This window comes from Ambystoma mexicanum, chromosome 3q, assembly GCF_040938575.1.
Source record: "Ambystoma mexicanum isolate Mex_15411 chromosome 3q, UKY_AmexF1_1, whole genome shotgun sequence".
In the NCBI taxonomy this organism is placed as follows: Eukaryota; Metazoa; Chordata; class Amphibia; order Caudata; family Ambystomatidae; genus Ambystoma; species Ambystoma mexicanum.
In genome coordinates, this window is record NC_090926.1 from 207,127,418 (window position 1) to 207,144,930 (window position 17,513).

General features: G+C 44.7%; 1 protein-coding gene across 2 annotated transcripts in view; it reads left to right on the forward strand.

Moving 5' to 3' along the window:
- LRP1 (LDL receptor related protein 1) overlaps positions 1–17,513 on the forward strand; it is a 1,300,039-nt gene that overhangs the window by 1,081,704 nt on the left and 200,822 nt on the right. For both annotated transcript variants that reach the window (XM_069653565.1, XM_069653566.1), the window contains exons 67-68: positions 2,865–2,990; positions 12,678–12,794. In XM_069653565.1, coding sequence (XP_069509666.1) covers positions 2,865–2,990; positions 12,678–12,794 — 243 coding nt within the window. The remainder of the gene's footprint in view (positions 1–2,864; positions 2,991–12,677; positions 12,795–17,513) is intronic.

The following is a 17,513-nucleotide window of genomic DNA, read 5'->3' on the forward strand; positions in this document are numbered from 1 at the left end:
GCATCAGAAATACGATTACGGTGAGTAATGTATCCCATATAAGGTTAATTTACTCACCTGTGAATTGGTTGTGCCTCTTTCCCAAAAGTAATGCTGTTGGTTTCACTTTGCTATTCCTGTTAGGATACATGTATGAGTGTCCCCAATCAGGTCTTGCTTTCCCTTACTTGCTGTTAGCCTGTCAGGAATAAGTCTGCCTTAGGTTATACTTACCTTTAAGTTGCTGGTAGCTCCTTTGAAAAGTAAATAGATTTTACTTACCTTGTGTTAGTTGTGTGCCATCCTAAAATAAGTTAGTTATTGCTTACCACAATCTGTGTTGCACTGATCTGAAAAGCAACTCTAATAGTACATTACAACATTAGGTTTTACCTGCCAGAATAGATGTGTGCCATTCTTGAAAGGAGTTAATTTAGGTGTAGTTGACCTTCGTCTGCCTGGTGCATACTACATTAGTGTAAAGAGTTCTTGCTTATCTTAGACGGTGTTCAACTGAACTGAAAAGCAACTGTAATTGTATATTACACCAAAAACGTCTCACCTAGCATAACTGTGTTTTATCGCGAATGTAGTAGAGGTATATACTGTCCCTTAAATCTGTTTTCCACTATTCAGAAAAGTATATTTGCAAGTTGGTTTACTATGCAAGTTCCTTGTTGAGTGTCACTGCATAACTGACAGGGTCTACTACCCTTGAATTACTCTAAAGTAACCTGAAAGTAACTCATGGTTTTACTCCCCAAGAATAGGTGTGACCTATACTGAATGTGGATGATAAGGTTTGACTTCCCTAAAATTACTTTTAGGTATTCTGAATAAGGTTCTATGGTTTGGTCTGCCTACTCTAAAGCATAGTGTTGTTTTTATAATTGTGGTTCTATAAAATGTGATCGTACTTATTTACCCACGATTTACCTTGGTCTACTTGTATTTAAACCCTTTATTTTTACAATACATAGTGTTTCTTTGGACCATATGTGTATTACAATTTCTTTGTACTGATTCGACAGCCCTCTGTGAGAAACCTGAAGGTGTCTCCCTGTCTGGTCCCCAGGGATCTGTCACCCAGGTGGCCAGGACACAGCCATCGCTTTTGTATCCAGTTGCTAGGGGTGGACAAGTGCGGGGGTTCACCTGGATGAGGGGTCCTGTGGGAGTGGGACACCGACGGATGAGACACTGTATTCCCTTCCATTTTCCCCATCCTAATAGTAGGATATTCCAAAACACTGCCCACCCCCCCACCCCCCTTTTCTCGTACTAACACTTTGGTACGACACACTAGAGAAAGGACTAACAGGGCTGTTACCTGGCATGTCCCAATACAAGGGTCAGGCACAGTCAGGCAATTGATCAGAATCACACACACCTGACGTCCCTTTCCCTTCCCCACATGGATAAATGGTGAAGCAAGAGCACCGTACGAGAACGGCAGACAGCACAACAGCACAGCTAACCAAGCACAGCAGTTCAAGAGAAGGAGAAAGGTGGCAGGAATTGAGAGGGTGGAGAAGAGAGAAGCAACCTTGGCATTTTCATCCCAAAGGCCTGCAGATCCATTGTGGAGGAGAGCATAAGGCTGCAAACAGTAGCTCAAGTGTCTTGGAGCACATGTCAATGGTTCACAGGGCAAGCCTATGTCGATGAGCAGGAGCAAAGGAAGCTCCCGTGACCGTGGTACCGGCCTAGCCTCCAGTGAAGCGGAAAGCCAAGCGGTTCATCAGTCGGTGAGTCGAGGGGAGAGCCGATAAGAACCGGGCTGTATTGAATGAGAGTCGCAAAGTGGCAAGTTTGAACCAAGTTCAATGAACTGTGGAAAGTGTTAAGGGGAGACCAGCTGCTGAGGGAAACTGGCACCATGTGGGTGCTAGCTCCAGAGACTCTGGTCGATCCCCATCTGAGCAAAACTACACATCCCAGAAGGCAGTTGGAGAGCCACCAAAGTAGGTCAACGTGGTCATACAGGAGGTCAAGCTAAATCCCTGTACAATTGAAAAACTTTGATCTACAAACTATGTAAAAAGCAAAAGGGAGTGAATCCTGCACTGAGAGAAAGCAATGGAAGTGAATCCTGCATCGTGTGAAAGGGGAGTGAATCCCAATCGTCATTTGAGGGTCCGTGCCCAGAAGAGGGGGGACCCGGGGTGAAGTAGTCGCCCAAAGCATTTGTAGAACAAAACTGTGTGTTTGGAACGATCAGCCCCTCGAGGGCAAGAGACTTTTTAGTAGAAAGAGACTTTTTACACATCGAAGAACCTCCTAGCTGGAGCGGAACTGCCGACTAGTGCTGGAGAAAGCTAGAGTGTGTGCTGTGCTCAAGAGATCCACCTTGTCCTGTGCTGAAAACGCGGGGAAGGGAGACCCCTGGCAATCGTATGCCGACTTCTGATTTGAGAATACTTCTTTCTTTATAGAGACCCTATCCCACACTTTTGTGTTTAGTGTAAGGATTGGCAATAGGTTGTTCTTAGTATAGGCCCTTTTATTTTGACACAACGCCACTAGGACTGCCTTATTTTCATTTGATGGTCAACGCTTGCTCCCATCTTAGATTTAAGTTTAGGTTAGGCGTTTTTCCACCATGCATGTTGCAATTCCATTTGCCCTGGAATAAATGTGTACATTGCTTGGTGTACTGTTCGATACACAGAGCAATGTGTAGACCTGTTTTTAATGTCAATGGAATGTTCATAAAAAATATGCTTCCTGATAACCAATCAGAAACACACATGGTGCATTTTGAATATTGGTAATCATTTTTTAGGTATGTTAAATGTATTCTGGTTGTGTTATGGCAATAATATTTGTTGGGACACCTGTAAAACTGCTGACCACTTACAGCCATGTGCATGTTGTGTTTTTAGCCCAGATGACATGCGGGGTTGACGAGTTCCGCTGCAAGGACTCTGGCCGGTGTATCCCAGCCCGGTGGAAGTGTGATGGGGAGGATGACTGCGGAGACGGATCAGATGAACCCAAGGAGGAGTGCGGTGAGTGTGCATCTTTTATCAATGGTATAGTGGCCGGCTATAGCACACATACGTGAGGTGTGTAAGGCTGTACACTATGTAGGTTCCACTGCACATTGGCTGTATGGAATCCCATCTCAAGCATGTAACTGTATCAAATAAAGGAGGATGGCAAATCTTTACTTTTTGAGGCCCTCGGGTCCTCTGTGATGGGGAAATAGCAGGAAGACTTAACCGCTGGCATTGACAAAGTAAACTGTGTTGGCTATTTGTGGTGAAAAACTTCTGTTCTAGACAAAGGTAGACCGAGGGGCCACCATTTACTGCTGCCAAAGCCAAGATGAAATTAGGTGCCTTCAGATGGGCTTGTAGTACACTTTCCCACTGTAAGCGTGGGCCTTCACGTCCTGGTCAATTTGACTATGACCTCTCTGACACTGGGCTAGTGGCCTCCTATGAAGGAAATGAAGATTTGAACGAGCAAGGGAAGGAGTGAAGGAAGGAGCACGGCAGCAATGGCTTCATATGAGCAAGAGACTCTAGAACATGACCAGAGAGTTGTTATTGAAAGTAAAACGTGAAAGAGAGTGAGTTTTTGGTAACTACCGGCAAGGGAAGCATGCATCACATCCTTTGTCTAAACAGTGACTTTTTTACCCATTAAACAGAAATGTGAGAAGTATTAAGATGGGTTTCTGGATCTGGTGGATCAATTTTAGCAGGCTACCCTTTTTATGGTGATCATGGATCTCTGGGAGTTTAGCCAAGTGGAGAGGAGCAACGGCTTAATCTCGGAGTGTGGTCAGGGACCCTCAATGAGTCCACTCAGAATGGCACACAATAATTCAGCTTAGACGGTTGTAAAAAATGTTCTTTATTTTAAGCCTTCAGCATACAAATATATACCATTACATGTAGGATCACTTTCTAAACATCAAATAAGTTAACCAGGGAAAAACGGGTAAGTAATGCAGATGCAGTATAATGATGGGAACCAGTCGCAAGGACAATAGCCCTTTCTTGAGAGGTCCAGCTCTAGGATGTGTGGGGCCTAGTGCCCAAAAGTCACAGGTACCAACAAAAGGTTTCTCACAGAGTTCTCTCAAATAATGCAGTGGGCTTCTGGGGGTGATTCGTTTCAAAACTATTTAAAAGTTTGGCAACTATATGTCAGAAAATAGGTACGTTGTCTCCTTTTTTTCCAGACCCAAGATTAACCCAGGTGTAGGATACCCATTGCGGGTTTGACGACCAAAGGTAGGTAAATGGGAAATGGGAGACAAAGGGACATGTTCCTAATGCCATCCTATGGAGGACAGGGGGGGGACAGGTACTGTTATACTTACTTTCCCCCTGACTATGTTCCCAGATGTTGTGGTGAGTCATCTGGGGTTTGCTGGGGTTCAATTTTTCCATCGTTTGTTCCAGTGAGAGGTGCCTATGACTTTCAGGTTTGAGGATTCTTCCGGTCGGGTGTAACTGCAGATGCAGTCCCTGTCAAAGAAATGCGGATTCCAACGATGCAGACCTTCAGGACACTTCATGGAATGGGTGGGGGCGAGTTCCAGCAACGGTCACCGTTTGCAGGCGACAAAAGGCATCCATGTAGCTGCGGTCACTGAAGCTGCTGCGGGACAGGCTCCTTTGAAGATAGGAAGCTGGAATTTGGGGAGAATGTGTTAGGGAGAATTCTCGTGAATGTGCCAATTCCCTACTACCTTAGAGACCACCAGCTCTTTTGCTGGACTTTAGGCCTTTTAATTTCTAACCTGGAGAGAGTGAGCCCTTCTTCTCACCCTCTCATATATTTTTATTGTGATTTGGTCTCTGTGTTTCTTTTGACTTTGGAGTCTGACAAACTCCATAGGCATTATCTTTACATTGTGACACACAGCATCTTCAGTGCAGTGGCACAGGCAAGTCTCTTAGATTTCCCAAAGCTTTAAATACCTTCTCTTGTTGAAACTTTTGTCTCCAAAAGCAGTGAAGTGAAATTGACTTTACTTATATCTTATAACTTTCTAGACCCAGCACACACTATCCTACCATAGGGTGCTGGAGGGGTTACTTGGTATCCCCCTTGTCTAGTTTCTCATGTAACATTTTTGTGTTACCCTTTCTACAATTAATGGCTGGTGGTAGTGGTTTACTTTTTACTACCAATGTGTGTTTTTACCACGGGCTGCGTTCGCAGTTGCAGTAAAGTATCCATGGGTGCCCATTTTGTCAAAATGGCCCCGGTCGTCTTTTTTTTGCCATTTCTTGCTGGAAAGTTTCTCCTTGAGATTTACTCTGCTCGGTAAACCTGGTTTGGTCCCTTTGTTCATTTTGTCTTTGGTGGGATTCACAAGTGAAGCCCACATCTGGCTTCTGTATCTCTGCAGGGGCAGGAAGTGAGGGAGGTGCCTGAAACTCCCTCTGCTTAATACCCTTGGTTACAGGAATTCACCCAAAGGTGATTGGCTGGCTGGCTGTGTGATTGACAGCTATGCTGGAATGAATGGGAGAAACCTGCATAAAAGGAGAAGCTTTTTTTACTTGGAACGCAGTCCACCACTGGACGAAGGAATCAGAAGAAAAACTTGGAAGAGATGCCTGCTGCAACTCCTGGACCGTTGGTTTGCCTGGTGAAGCCCTGCTGCTGTGCTGAAACTCCGAATTCCCTCTCGACTAGAGAAGCCCTGCAAGGACGACTTCTCCCCTTGAGTTGGTGGGACCAATCAACCCCAAAGCGAACTCTTCTGGACATCCCCTCAGAGCTGGATGTACTTCCATTGCTGCTGCAGGAACGGATTGCCAGGGAGAGGACCATCAGAATCGAGTGCATTGTTTTAGTAGGACCCGAGCTCCAGGAAGGTCCTCCAGACTCCCATGATGCCGGACTGACCAAGCCTTAGCCCCCTCAACAGAGTGCAGGACCCCAGATGCGAGGAAAGTCCATGAAGGTGTCTGAGAACCACGGTGGTGCTGTTTGCGAGAGCCGCAAGAAGCTGAAACCGCGAAGTACTGCTGATATGAATTTTGGCCATTGCTGCGCCGACCTTTCATTCGTAGGGCAGGAGTCCCCAGATGTCCTCCCTCTTGTCCCCATGATTGAGGCCCAGTAACAACAGGATCTGCAGACCTACCCAGGAACAGAAGCCAGCTGGAACCACTTTCTTCTACCCAAAGGAACTTTAAAACTACCGGGACTTGCCTCTTGTTGTGTAGCCTTGCTAGTTGCTAGTTCTCAGTTGAGATGGGTCTTGGTTGCCTTTGCAGAGCTGCTTGCAGCTTTGCCCCTCACAAGCCTCCCAGCTTGTGGCCCTACAGTGATTTCATTTTCTACAAAGAATTCTCAAACATTGTTCAAGACTTTTTACTTACCTGAAGTGCTTCTTCTCACCTAGACTTTTGCTCAACTAACCTTGGCTGTCCTGGCTCCCTGAAAGACTCTTCTTACCTCTGAATATGTGCTTTACCTGTCCCTCAGGAAAGCGTTAATTTACTTTGCATTTGAGGGTTCAAAAAGTACTTACCTGCTTAAGAATGTGTTAACCATCGTTTTATTCCCTCCGCCATCTCTTTTGACACTAACCTCAGTATTACTCTGTGCAAGTGATATATCAATGTCCACAGTGTCCTAGTTATTTAAGTCACCTCTGGGTGTAGGAAGTGTATGTGTGCCATCCCAAATGGGTATCTACTGATCTATTGAAACAGAGTGTATTTATGAAGTATATTTTTGTGTTAAATATATTTGCTCCCTTCTAAAGAAGGCTTATTCAACTGTTAAATTAATAAATCATTGTTTAATCAAGAAACCTTGATTATGAGTGTTTATTTGGATACTTGTCACTCTGAATCTCTGTGTAATAACCCTACGGCTCACATGGACCCCTCTTGAGATAAGCCTGGCTGCTCAGTTACTCTACCAACTTGTGTAGTACATGCTTATACCGAAGGTTGGGTTAACTATTGCCAAGAGGACAAGGCTGGTGCAGTCTTCCACAGGGAGCTGCATACAATCTTGTCTAACAAGTAGGAGCAGGTGGAAGTAGTAGGCAGTTTTGACGGGAGGGGCCAGCAGGAGCCGTTAGTAGTGATGAGGGGATTAGAGAGCAGGAAACAGGCATGAGTCGGTGCACGCTTGCGAAAGTGGAAGCTGGTAGGACTGATTTTTCTATACTCTGGACTGGTGGACAGATGCATAGGTCAACCTAGTTTAGTGACTGGGACAGCTCTGTAGACACACCAGTTCAAGGTAACAAGACGAGGGGTCAAGTGTAAGTCGCAAATGGTGGTGAGCCCAAAAGGGGTCCTCAATGAGTATACACAGTGAAAAGTCAAGGAACACACTGAGAAAATCGGTTATAAAAATACTTCATTTATGGCCATATAACACTATGCAAAATGACTACGAGCATATATTACCAGACAATTCTAGATAAAAGAAACATATATACAATCACTGGAATAGGGCAAAATACATAGCAAACCCCTGCAAAGGAAGGTAATTATTAGTATGCTGCACTACAGGTCCACAGAGATACAACACTAACCTTAGAAGTCCATCCCTAAAATGTATGGGGCCTTGTGCACAAACGTTCACCAAAGTTCCACAGAGTTTTGTGAGACAGGAAATAATTAGTGTAGAGCTTCTGGGGTCCAATGTAAATGTCCAAGGGGTAGATCGCATGTTATCCTAGCTAAGAAGTGTCCCCTACTTCGGAATGTTTGCACGAGCAAGCATTGACAAAGCTAAACTTTTTCTAAGTTTCTAAAATTGGCCAAATGTTTAAAGGGGAATTAGAGGCTCAGGTAAATACTGTTACAATTCACCCCCATACTATGATTGTTCTTAGGACTGGGCAAGTCTGCAGAAGAGGGTCCATGTCGCTTTTCCCACCTTCAGCTGTGGTCCTTGATGCCCAGGGACTGCACGTTCGAGCACTTCTCCGGTGTGCAACAAATGCGCGTGCAAGGTCTTCAGGTTGGCGAATGCAGAAGAACTTGATGCAGGCCCCCTTTCAGCACAGGACTGGATGCAGGAAAGCCGTCTTTGATGGCCACTGATGCACAGCGACGCAGGGAGGCACACTTGCTGCGATCGAACTTTGCCACGTATCTCGGGTCCCCTCAATTCTGCAACCTCAAAATGTGGCAGGAAGGAGTTCATTAGCACAAGCTGTCGATCCCCAAAATTCCAAGTGACTTCTGCGGCACATTAGCCCAAAGTCTGAGCTGTTCAGCCATTAGGTGATCCAGGGGCACTTTTGATGGCTCTTCTTTGAAGGACTTGTAGCGGACATCCAGAATGGGTGTTCCTTCCACTCCAAGCATCGAATATCACTTCTGATGATCACCTACAAGACAGGGCCCTTCCAGGACGGCAGCAGACGTAGGTCACCAAGCCTCCTTCCAATGGGCCCATGGTCTCCTTACACGTCTTGCAGCTGGACAGGATACTTGGCTCCTTCAGGTTTCTTCCAGGATATCCAGCACACACCAGCACTGGTCCTGTCAGGACCACTGGTGTACAGCTCACGCATACCATTCAGACAAACTAACACCAGTGTGTGGCTTGGGACCAGGCAGTCCCAACCCACTTCCTGACAGCAAGCGAACATGGCCGTGCAGTAGCCTGCGAAAAAGCCTCACCTTTCCCAGGCACAGGCAGTCCAATTAAGGATTTTCATGTCCTCACACGTCAAGAAGAAGGGTAAGAGAATAGATGGCCAAGGGACAAACGAAAACCTTGTGGCACAGCCATGTTTGGACTCTAGCCACAGAAGGTAGCCAGACGCGATAAGGCTAAAGTAAAATACATGAAGAAATAGCAAAAATTTACCTCTGCCACCTGCTTGTCCCTTAGGCATTTTGGGACCGTTTTTCTGAAGTCCAACTAAGGGCTTAGTAAAACCATTCAACTGAGGCAGTACAAGACTCCACTCTTAGTATAAAGCTGTATCACCTGAGTTCATGGTAGCGTAGACAGAGCAGCCAGGATTATCTTAGGAGGGAGTGAGGACTGTAAAATCAGTATAAATGAAATTGTAATACAAGGTCCAAAGAAACACTATGTAGGTAAAAATAAATGTGCTTAAATACAGGTAGACCCAGAAAAATCTACGGGTAAATAAGTACTATAACACATTATATATAATCACAATTAACACTATGCTTGTAGGAGCAGAGACCAAAGCATAAACCTTATATGGAACACTAACAGTAGTTCTAGGGAAGTCGAACCTTTTCATACACATTCTGTATCAGTCGCACCTATTCTTGGGGAGTAAAAACCAATGGTTACTTTCACATTTCCATTCAGTAATGCAAGGGCAGTAGACCCTACCAGTTGTACAGTGACTCTCAATGCAAATCACATCATCGGTTACCTGGACAATATACTTTTTGTGAATAGTGGCACACATATCAGGCACAGTAAAAACCTAGAACTACTTTTGTGATAACACAGTTATACTAGGTGAGTAAAACCTAAGCATGTAATATTCAATTAGTGAAACACAGATTGAGATATGCAGTAACTCTTCCTTTATTGTTGGGATGGCACACAGCTAACTCAAGGTAAGTAAAACCCATATACTTTTGTTATCCTCACAATTAAGTCCAGGTTAGATCTTTCCCATCTATACAAGAAACTGATGTATGACTTGTATGGGACAGTTGGAACCCAATACTCTGTCTACAACAGTACAGGGAAAGCAAAACCCAATGTTACACTTTACTGAATGACTCAGTTATTCTAGGTAGGCAACAACCTAATACAGACTTATTCTGGACAGGCTAGCAGCAAGTCAGGGGAAGCAAGACCCAGTTTGGGGGGGGTGGAGGGTAGGGACACTCATACAATTATCCTAACAGGAATAATCTGGTGAAACCAACACATTACTTTTGGGAAGAGGCATAACCTAATCACAGGTGAGTAATCTACCTTCACATCGACTTTCTATTAGAATGGTAAAATGGTTTCTAAGGAAAGAAAGATGTTAACCATACTTTTAGGAATGGTGCTTTACACATCAACGGTAACTAAGCACTTTTGTAACTGTTCACTCTTAGAGTTACAGTTACCAACCAACTCTTTTCAAGTAAGTAACTTTTAAACACTTATTTTCTTTTCTAGGCAAAAGGCCCAATCCATTAAAAAGTATTTCCCTTATTCTTGGAGCATGAGTGTTCTCTGTGGCAGAAGGGTGTGGGGGTCACTAGGATCTAGTGTCCAACAAGCATTGTCGGGATCGGTTCTAAAGTAGCAAAAGTCAAGAGTTCCTCAAAGACTGGGCAAACAGGTGAGTACTTTACTTCTAGAGTTAGAAGAGGGTCCAGGGGCTTCACAGAAGACACGCTAGCAGGATGCTAGCAGTAGGTCTGGGTGCACTGGATGAGAGGCCTCCCCATCACAGAAAACACTGCACAGCTACACAGAAATCCTAAGAGACTTAAGGTAAGTACATACCCAAGCCAACACAGTACCTCAGCATTGAAGATTTTGCAGCAGGACGACTTCAGGATCTGCAGCCAAATACCCAGTGGGTGGATTCCTTGTCGTGGTGACTGAAAACAAGACCTCAGAAGGAACTTGGCACAAGGGATCAATGAAGAAGGCTCTAAGCAAGGTTTTCTTTGCATTAGAATGCAGTTCTGCGGATTTGGCGCTTTTCCAAGGAGCACAGTAGAAGACCGAAAATTGCGGTTCAATTCTCCTCAATACAAAGGTCCAGCACTCTGTTGGGGGGACTTTTTGGGTTCTATTTGTGTCTCTGTCTCTGCAGATACACCAGCATGCCCACGAAGTTTCAGCGAGATTTGGAATTCGGAAGACTGTGCACCGCACAATGGCTCAAGGTCCCAGGGTATTGCAAGATCGCAGCAATGCGTGGGATGGCTCAAAAGGCAGGTCCTTTTGAGTCAGGTGATTCTCAACAGGCTCTGAGTCCAGGTTCTCGTTTTTGGGGTCCCCAGGTCGATTTGAAGTAAGGGCTACAGCAGGCTCCGGTTACACAGCAGGTTCTACCGTCACTGGAAATCGTTTCAGCCACTTTTCCTTCATCATCCTTTTTGGTTGCAGTGGTCAACGGGTCTTCAGCTTCCAGGTTCGCAGTATTTAACAGGAACTACAACACAACCTCTGCATTCTCTCCCTGCATTTTACAAGGGGTGGTCTGGTTGTCCAATCATGACAGCCAAACCGCCACTGGGATTTGTCCCCATTCAGGCAACGAGGAAGACAAAGGGCTGTGGACTTTTGGACTCCTCCCTCGCTTCCTGCTTTCACAGACAGACTGGAGCTTGGGCGGGGAGTCCAGGGGGCTCCCACCGAAGATAAAAATTGCACAAAGAAACGTCCTGCCCTAGATGGCAGGGGAAGGAACAAGAAAGGAAAAGAAACGCTAAAATGGCAAAAAAAGATCAGGGCCATTTTGGTAAAATGAGCACTCTTAGGTGCCTTCACTGCAGCTGTTCACACAGCCCACTGTAAAGGTGCACCAAATTATTAAGTTATCAGTGCTACCAGCCATTGAAGAAGCTTGTCCCTGTAACATAATTGTTACAGTTTTAGTGTGAAAGGGGATACATTGTATCTCCCCAGCACTCCACATAAGGTGGGTTGTGCTCGTTTCACCTAACAAAATGTAAAAGGGATCCAAAAATCCTTTCTACCCTTGGGAAATGTAGTTCTCTCAAGGTTAGCCAGCAAAAGTTTAACAGGGGCAACCCAGCAACAACAGGCACTTATTACCAAAAATTGTTAGAAGAAAACTTTAAGAAGATGCTATGGAGAGTCTAAAAACTGATGCCCATAAAAACAGTAAAAGATTCTGTGGTTGTGGAAAAAGTTTCCCACTCACAGAGGTATTGAGGAAAAATAACCCACTAGTAAAGCAACATGTTCTGGGGTTGACAAAGGACAGGAAGATTTACCATTTCGATGAAAATCCCTCACAAGGCACAACTAAAGTAATGAAAAATCCTCAGAGTGTTCGTCTAGGGCCAAACAAAAAGTCTACCCCGTTGTACTGCATTGTACAATGATAAAAAGTTGCCAATAGTGATAACCAGTTACAAGTGGCAGCAACGTTACATGACTAAGGGAAACCCTTTTTGCCAGTGCTGACCGCCTGATGGACATGTCGGTGTCCCCATGACAGATGAGGAATCGCCAGTGTGGTGAAACTGAAGGCTTCACTGCACTGCAAAAAGAGCAGACCAGGTTAAAAAATAAAAGCAAAAAGTTTGGGGGTCCATAAAAATGAAGGGAAAGCTGCTGTGGAGAGAAACCGTTCCTAACAGACGCAGATATTAATGGCACGAGGTGGCAGTGGCATGTTTTGTTCTCTAGTGAGAAGCATGTCTGAAACGGTCTCTTGCCTGGCATTGTAGATGGTGTATGTTGCTCCTGAAGTGCACACCTACAATCGTGCCTGTTGGATTTCGTTATGCATATCAGTGCTGTTCCCTCCAAGTCTTGCTTGGAAGGTCAGCTAGTAGGCAAGCTCTTATAGCGATGTTTGTTGACACATTCTTGCAATAAGACAATTGAAATGAATCTCTTTTGAGCTGCAACGGTGACAAACCACAGATAAATGGCTTATATATTTGCAAGTTTTAAGCTATTTACATGTCTCTTTGGGTACCTTAGTAAATTATTAACATTAGAGGGCCACTCCTGGGCTGTTATTAACAGGGCTTATTGGTTTGTTTCAGATGAGCGCACCTGTGAGCCGTACCAGTTCCGCTGCAAGAACAACCGCTGTGTGCCCGGTCGTTGGCAGTGCGACTATGATAATGACTGTGGAGACAACTCCGACGAGGAGAGCTGCAGTAAGTGCATATCCACACTGAGATAAGATAAATTATCGGTGAGTGTTTAACCTAGGAGGCCGTGAGGCAGATACCCCCTCCCCCGTGTTTGCCCCCACCTCGCTACTACTGGAGGAGAATGGACCATCTGCTCTTTGAGTCATCCCCCCTCCCCCCCTTCCATCCCGGTACTGTATTTTATGGATTGGCTTGCCTCTTCATAATCCCTGCATTGTTGCCCTGAACAACACTTCAAGACTGTGTTTCACCCCACTTTGCTGGGACAAATTGACCCCAAGATCAGGGTCAGACCAGGGGCAGAGCCAGACACACACCTTTTGGGGTGGCGGCGCCTGGATGGCTGTTTTGAAAGCTGGTAGTGAGTGGGGCCATTAAACCTATTCCGCTGTTGATCCCCACCCGAGCCCAGTAGGCTGAGTAGATATTACGCCTTCCTTTGGCCCATTAATATTTCACCCTAACTCACCAGAGGTGTAGCCAGGATTGTGTAACAAGTTGGGCCTGGAGCTAATGTTGTAGGGCTCTTCCTAGGGGAGCAGGAAGAGGGTACTGGGCTTGTTTTGCCCCTTGCCGAATGCTCAGGAGCGACTGAGCATAGCGACGGTGTGCAATCAAAGGGTTGAGAAGGATCCCCACCCTCCCCTCACCCCCTCGAGAAAAATCTATTTGAAAAATGTAATAAAAGGCCAGATGCATGTTTGGGCCTGTATGTTTGCCTGATGCAGTAGCTTTGGCTGTGGTCACAGCTAGAGGGAGCTGTAGGCTTCGTGTCTATAGCAGTCGTACTATGTTAATGAAAACCTGCACTTTGGCCCATGTACACGGGCGTGTTCACTAGTATTTAAATAAGGAGTTAAAATGGTGCATTTTACAGTACACTCTGTGATGCATTAGGCAAACCGCTACACTGTTTGGAATCAGAAATGGTATTCCAAGTCACAAACCATGCAAAGCAGCATTTTCAAACACATTTTCATAATGCCTTTGCCCACTCTATGGCAGTACTCCAAGTGTAAAACACATGTTTATACGGATTGTGTCCAAAAATGTCCATTCTAGTGACACACACACGCACCTATGTACACCATTCACACTGCATTCATTCATATGCATGCACTTACTGATATCACCTGATACAAACATAGATATGCACACGTATACATACATGCATAGAATCCTTGAATACACACAAACAAAAACTCTTTTTAAATATTTTTTTTATTTTTACTTTCTTTCCAGTTTCCCACTGGAACAGCTCAGGCCCTCACCTGTCTACGTCTCTGCATCTCAAAGGCGATTTAGTTCAACAAAGCAATGCTAATCATTGGAGGCATGGGCCAACTAAAAGTTGAGCCTAGCAGTTATGCCTTTAACTTCCACATAAGGGGGTCTGTTGATATCGCCTGGGTAGGCTTTGGTCCTCTGCACGTTTGATGCTGCAGTCACATTAACAACTGTTCTCACCTCATTGAGCGGTGTATTTACTTAATTTTGAATTTTAAAAGTAAATACACCGTTCTGCGAGGTGGGAAATGTGACTGCTTCTTGCCATCTGAGTCCAGTCTGGGTGTCACAGCCGAGGACTTTAAGTGACAGGGCTTTAAATGGGCCGGGGCTAGCCAGGACCAAGCCCCAGCAATCTCCCAAAACCTCAATTCAGCCGGGGCCGGTTAATAGACCGTGTCAAGTTTCACTGTGCTATTCGATTGGTGTAGGATTTCGTTTGTTTCCTTCAATAGACTGTGTTAAGCAGTCTATTGAAACAAAATAAATCCAGCATCTATGAAATCGCACAGTGCTATTTCGTAGGTACTGGATTTCTTTTGTTTCCTTCAATAGACTGTGTTAAGCAGTCTATTGAAACAAAATAAATCCAGCATCTATGAAATCGCACAGTGCTATTTCGTAGGTACTGGATTTCTTTTGTTTCCTTCAATAGACTGTTTGACACATGAAGCCTGCAAGAGGTTTTATCAACTCAAGCACTCTATTGTATAAAACAAAAGACATAGCACAGTGCGCTGCGACAAAGGCAGGGCTCTGCTTGGAATCCCCAGAACGGGTTAATAAAAAATAAAAAAGATGTATTCTCCCGTGTTGGTGAATCGAACCAAAGCCCTGCTGGTGACAGGCCAGTGTCGCATCCCACTGGGCTATTTTTCAGGTGCTATATTAATATGGTTCATTCAATCGAGTGCTTGGCAGTCTATTGAATGGGACAAAACAAATTGTTTTTAAAGTAACCCAACACCAATAATTTTGTTATTGTCCCCTTCTGGGGACACTTCAGGCCACGCCCAGAATTTAGGCCACACCACCTTGTTGCACCACCCCTCCCCATGCCCCCTTCGATTTCTCACCCCTCTTAAAGCAGTGGCTTTATCCCTCCCAGTCCTGGCGCAGCCAATGGACCATCAGGGCAGTTTGGTTGGGTTTTAGGCCAATGCATTTTGCCACTTCGTCATTTGTAACCAAAGCAGTCAGAAACGTCTGCGTGCCTTTTGTGTATAGAAACAAAACCGTGCTTGCCAATACTTAATTAAATTGGTCCCCGTCGCATTTACTTGAATGAAAATGCTTCTTTAATATGGCCGAACCCTCACCCGTTTTCAGAGTGTTCTTTGAGCATTGAGGAAGCTGTGGCATAACGGGCAAGGAAGCTAGAGCTCAGGTCATCCTCTGTGAACACAATTCTGGCCGTCACTAAACCAAGTATCTCTCGGGCTGCTTGGGGCTCGAGTCCTTAAACTGTGAAGCACCCATTCGGAAGTGACGTCATAGAGAGTGGACATTTCCGTGAGCTAAATATGGACATTTAATTCGGCTTGTGTTTCAAAGTTGAAAAAAGGGCACCGGCCCAATAAACCTATGCCAATGGAATGTATTTCCCTGCTAGGGTGCTGGGGGTTAATTCTAAAACGTACCCACATTTAAGATCTAAGAAACATTAACGAAATGTCATGTATAGCAACAAGTCGCTATGAAATATTGGCCAGGTGCACGATAGGTGATTCTTGTGGTAAAGTATGTCGTCTTAAAACCGAGCGACCATCCCAGCCGCGACACACTTTATTTAAATTGATGCTTCAAATGAATGTGTATTTAATTACATAAATGCATGCGGAGCGGCGTACGGCCTCTCCAAAAAGTGGGACGCCGTCCACCCGTGTGCTCCCTGGACTTAAAACAGAGGTTTGGTTTAAGATGTCTGCTTGAGGGAGAAAAACTTTTTGGAAATGTAGAGGGTGACACAGCAGCACAGATGTGAAGCAGTGAATTCTTTTTTGCATTTGTATTGCACACCTAACCAGTAGGCATCTGGGCGCTTCACTTAAGAAGGTGTTTACAGATCATACTTCGTTATACAGGTCAATTAGGTTGTTATACAATACAGTGATAAAAAACTGTTGCAAGGTAATGTCTTAGTACAACGATGAGTAACGACTAATAGCAGGTTGACGGAGAAAATTACAGAATAGCAGAGAGGTTAAGTGAGGAGTTGAGGTAGACTCCTAATGTCTTATCTTCTTTGGCGGTCATGATGTGGTTTCCATCTGTCGAAGGATTGGTAGGAGGCTCTTAAGTAAACTGGGCTGCCCAGTACCAAGATTTCGGTCTTCTCGTTAAGACAAGGCTCGTTTTGAGCCATCCAGGCTTGGATGGTGTGATAGATTGCGTTTAAGGCTTTGGCATCGGTATTGTAGTCCCCCGTTATATGAATTAGTATTTGGGTGTCGTCAGCATAGTTTGTGTATGTGACACTCAAATTGTCTAATTTATCAGAGTGGTTTTGTGAATGCGTTCTACATAGTCAGGGATACGCATGATCCCTGAGGCACTCCACAGGTGACTGGAGTAGGGCTAGCTGCCGCTGTGGATGAGAAGACTCTAATCGAGCGGTTCAAAAGGAACTATTTCATCCACGCTATGTCGTTCTTAGAAACGTGGGCATTGCTTGGTAGGTGGTGGCATAAGATGTTGTGATTTACTAGATCAAATTCCGCCAAGAGGAGAAGGATGGCTAGGTCCCCCCTGACTCTTATCTGATCCATTTGAGATTTTAGGTCTACCTGGGCCCTTTCCGTGCCATGACCTGGATGGAAAACTGATTGGCTGAGGCCCGACAGTTGGTGCATTTCTAGGTATTTTTGAATTTGTACATATGTGACGGTATCAAGAATTTTAACGGGAATGGCACCTTTGTGATGGGTCAGTAATTAGTATGTTAGGATCTAAGGTCATTTTTTTCAGTAAGGGCAATAACCATGCTACCTTAAGGTGGTCAGGTACTTTTTTTTAGAAGCGAAGGAGTTGTTTAAGTGAAGTGATGAATGGTGACGGGTTGTCCGCGCAATCTTTGATTAACATCGCGAGACAGATATCGCCTTGGCATCGCAATGTTTTAAGGCCTTTTATGATTTTAGTAGTCTTGTCTAGAGTAATGGGAGAGAACTCAAACTTCAGGAATAGTTTGGGTGGGCTGCGTTCCATAGTAGGTTGATTAGAGGTGTTGAGTTTCAGTTTTTTTTCAAATTAATTTTGAGTTTGAGTGATGAACTTTTGTTCATAAGGGCCTTTTGTATATTTTCACACCAGGCTTGATCCTTGATACAGAGGTCTGAGGCCTGTGAGGGTGATTCTAATTCTCTCAAAACTGAGAAAAGCTCTTTAGAGCTAGAATTGGCATTCTCTATACGCAGATTATATGCGTTGCTTTTT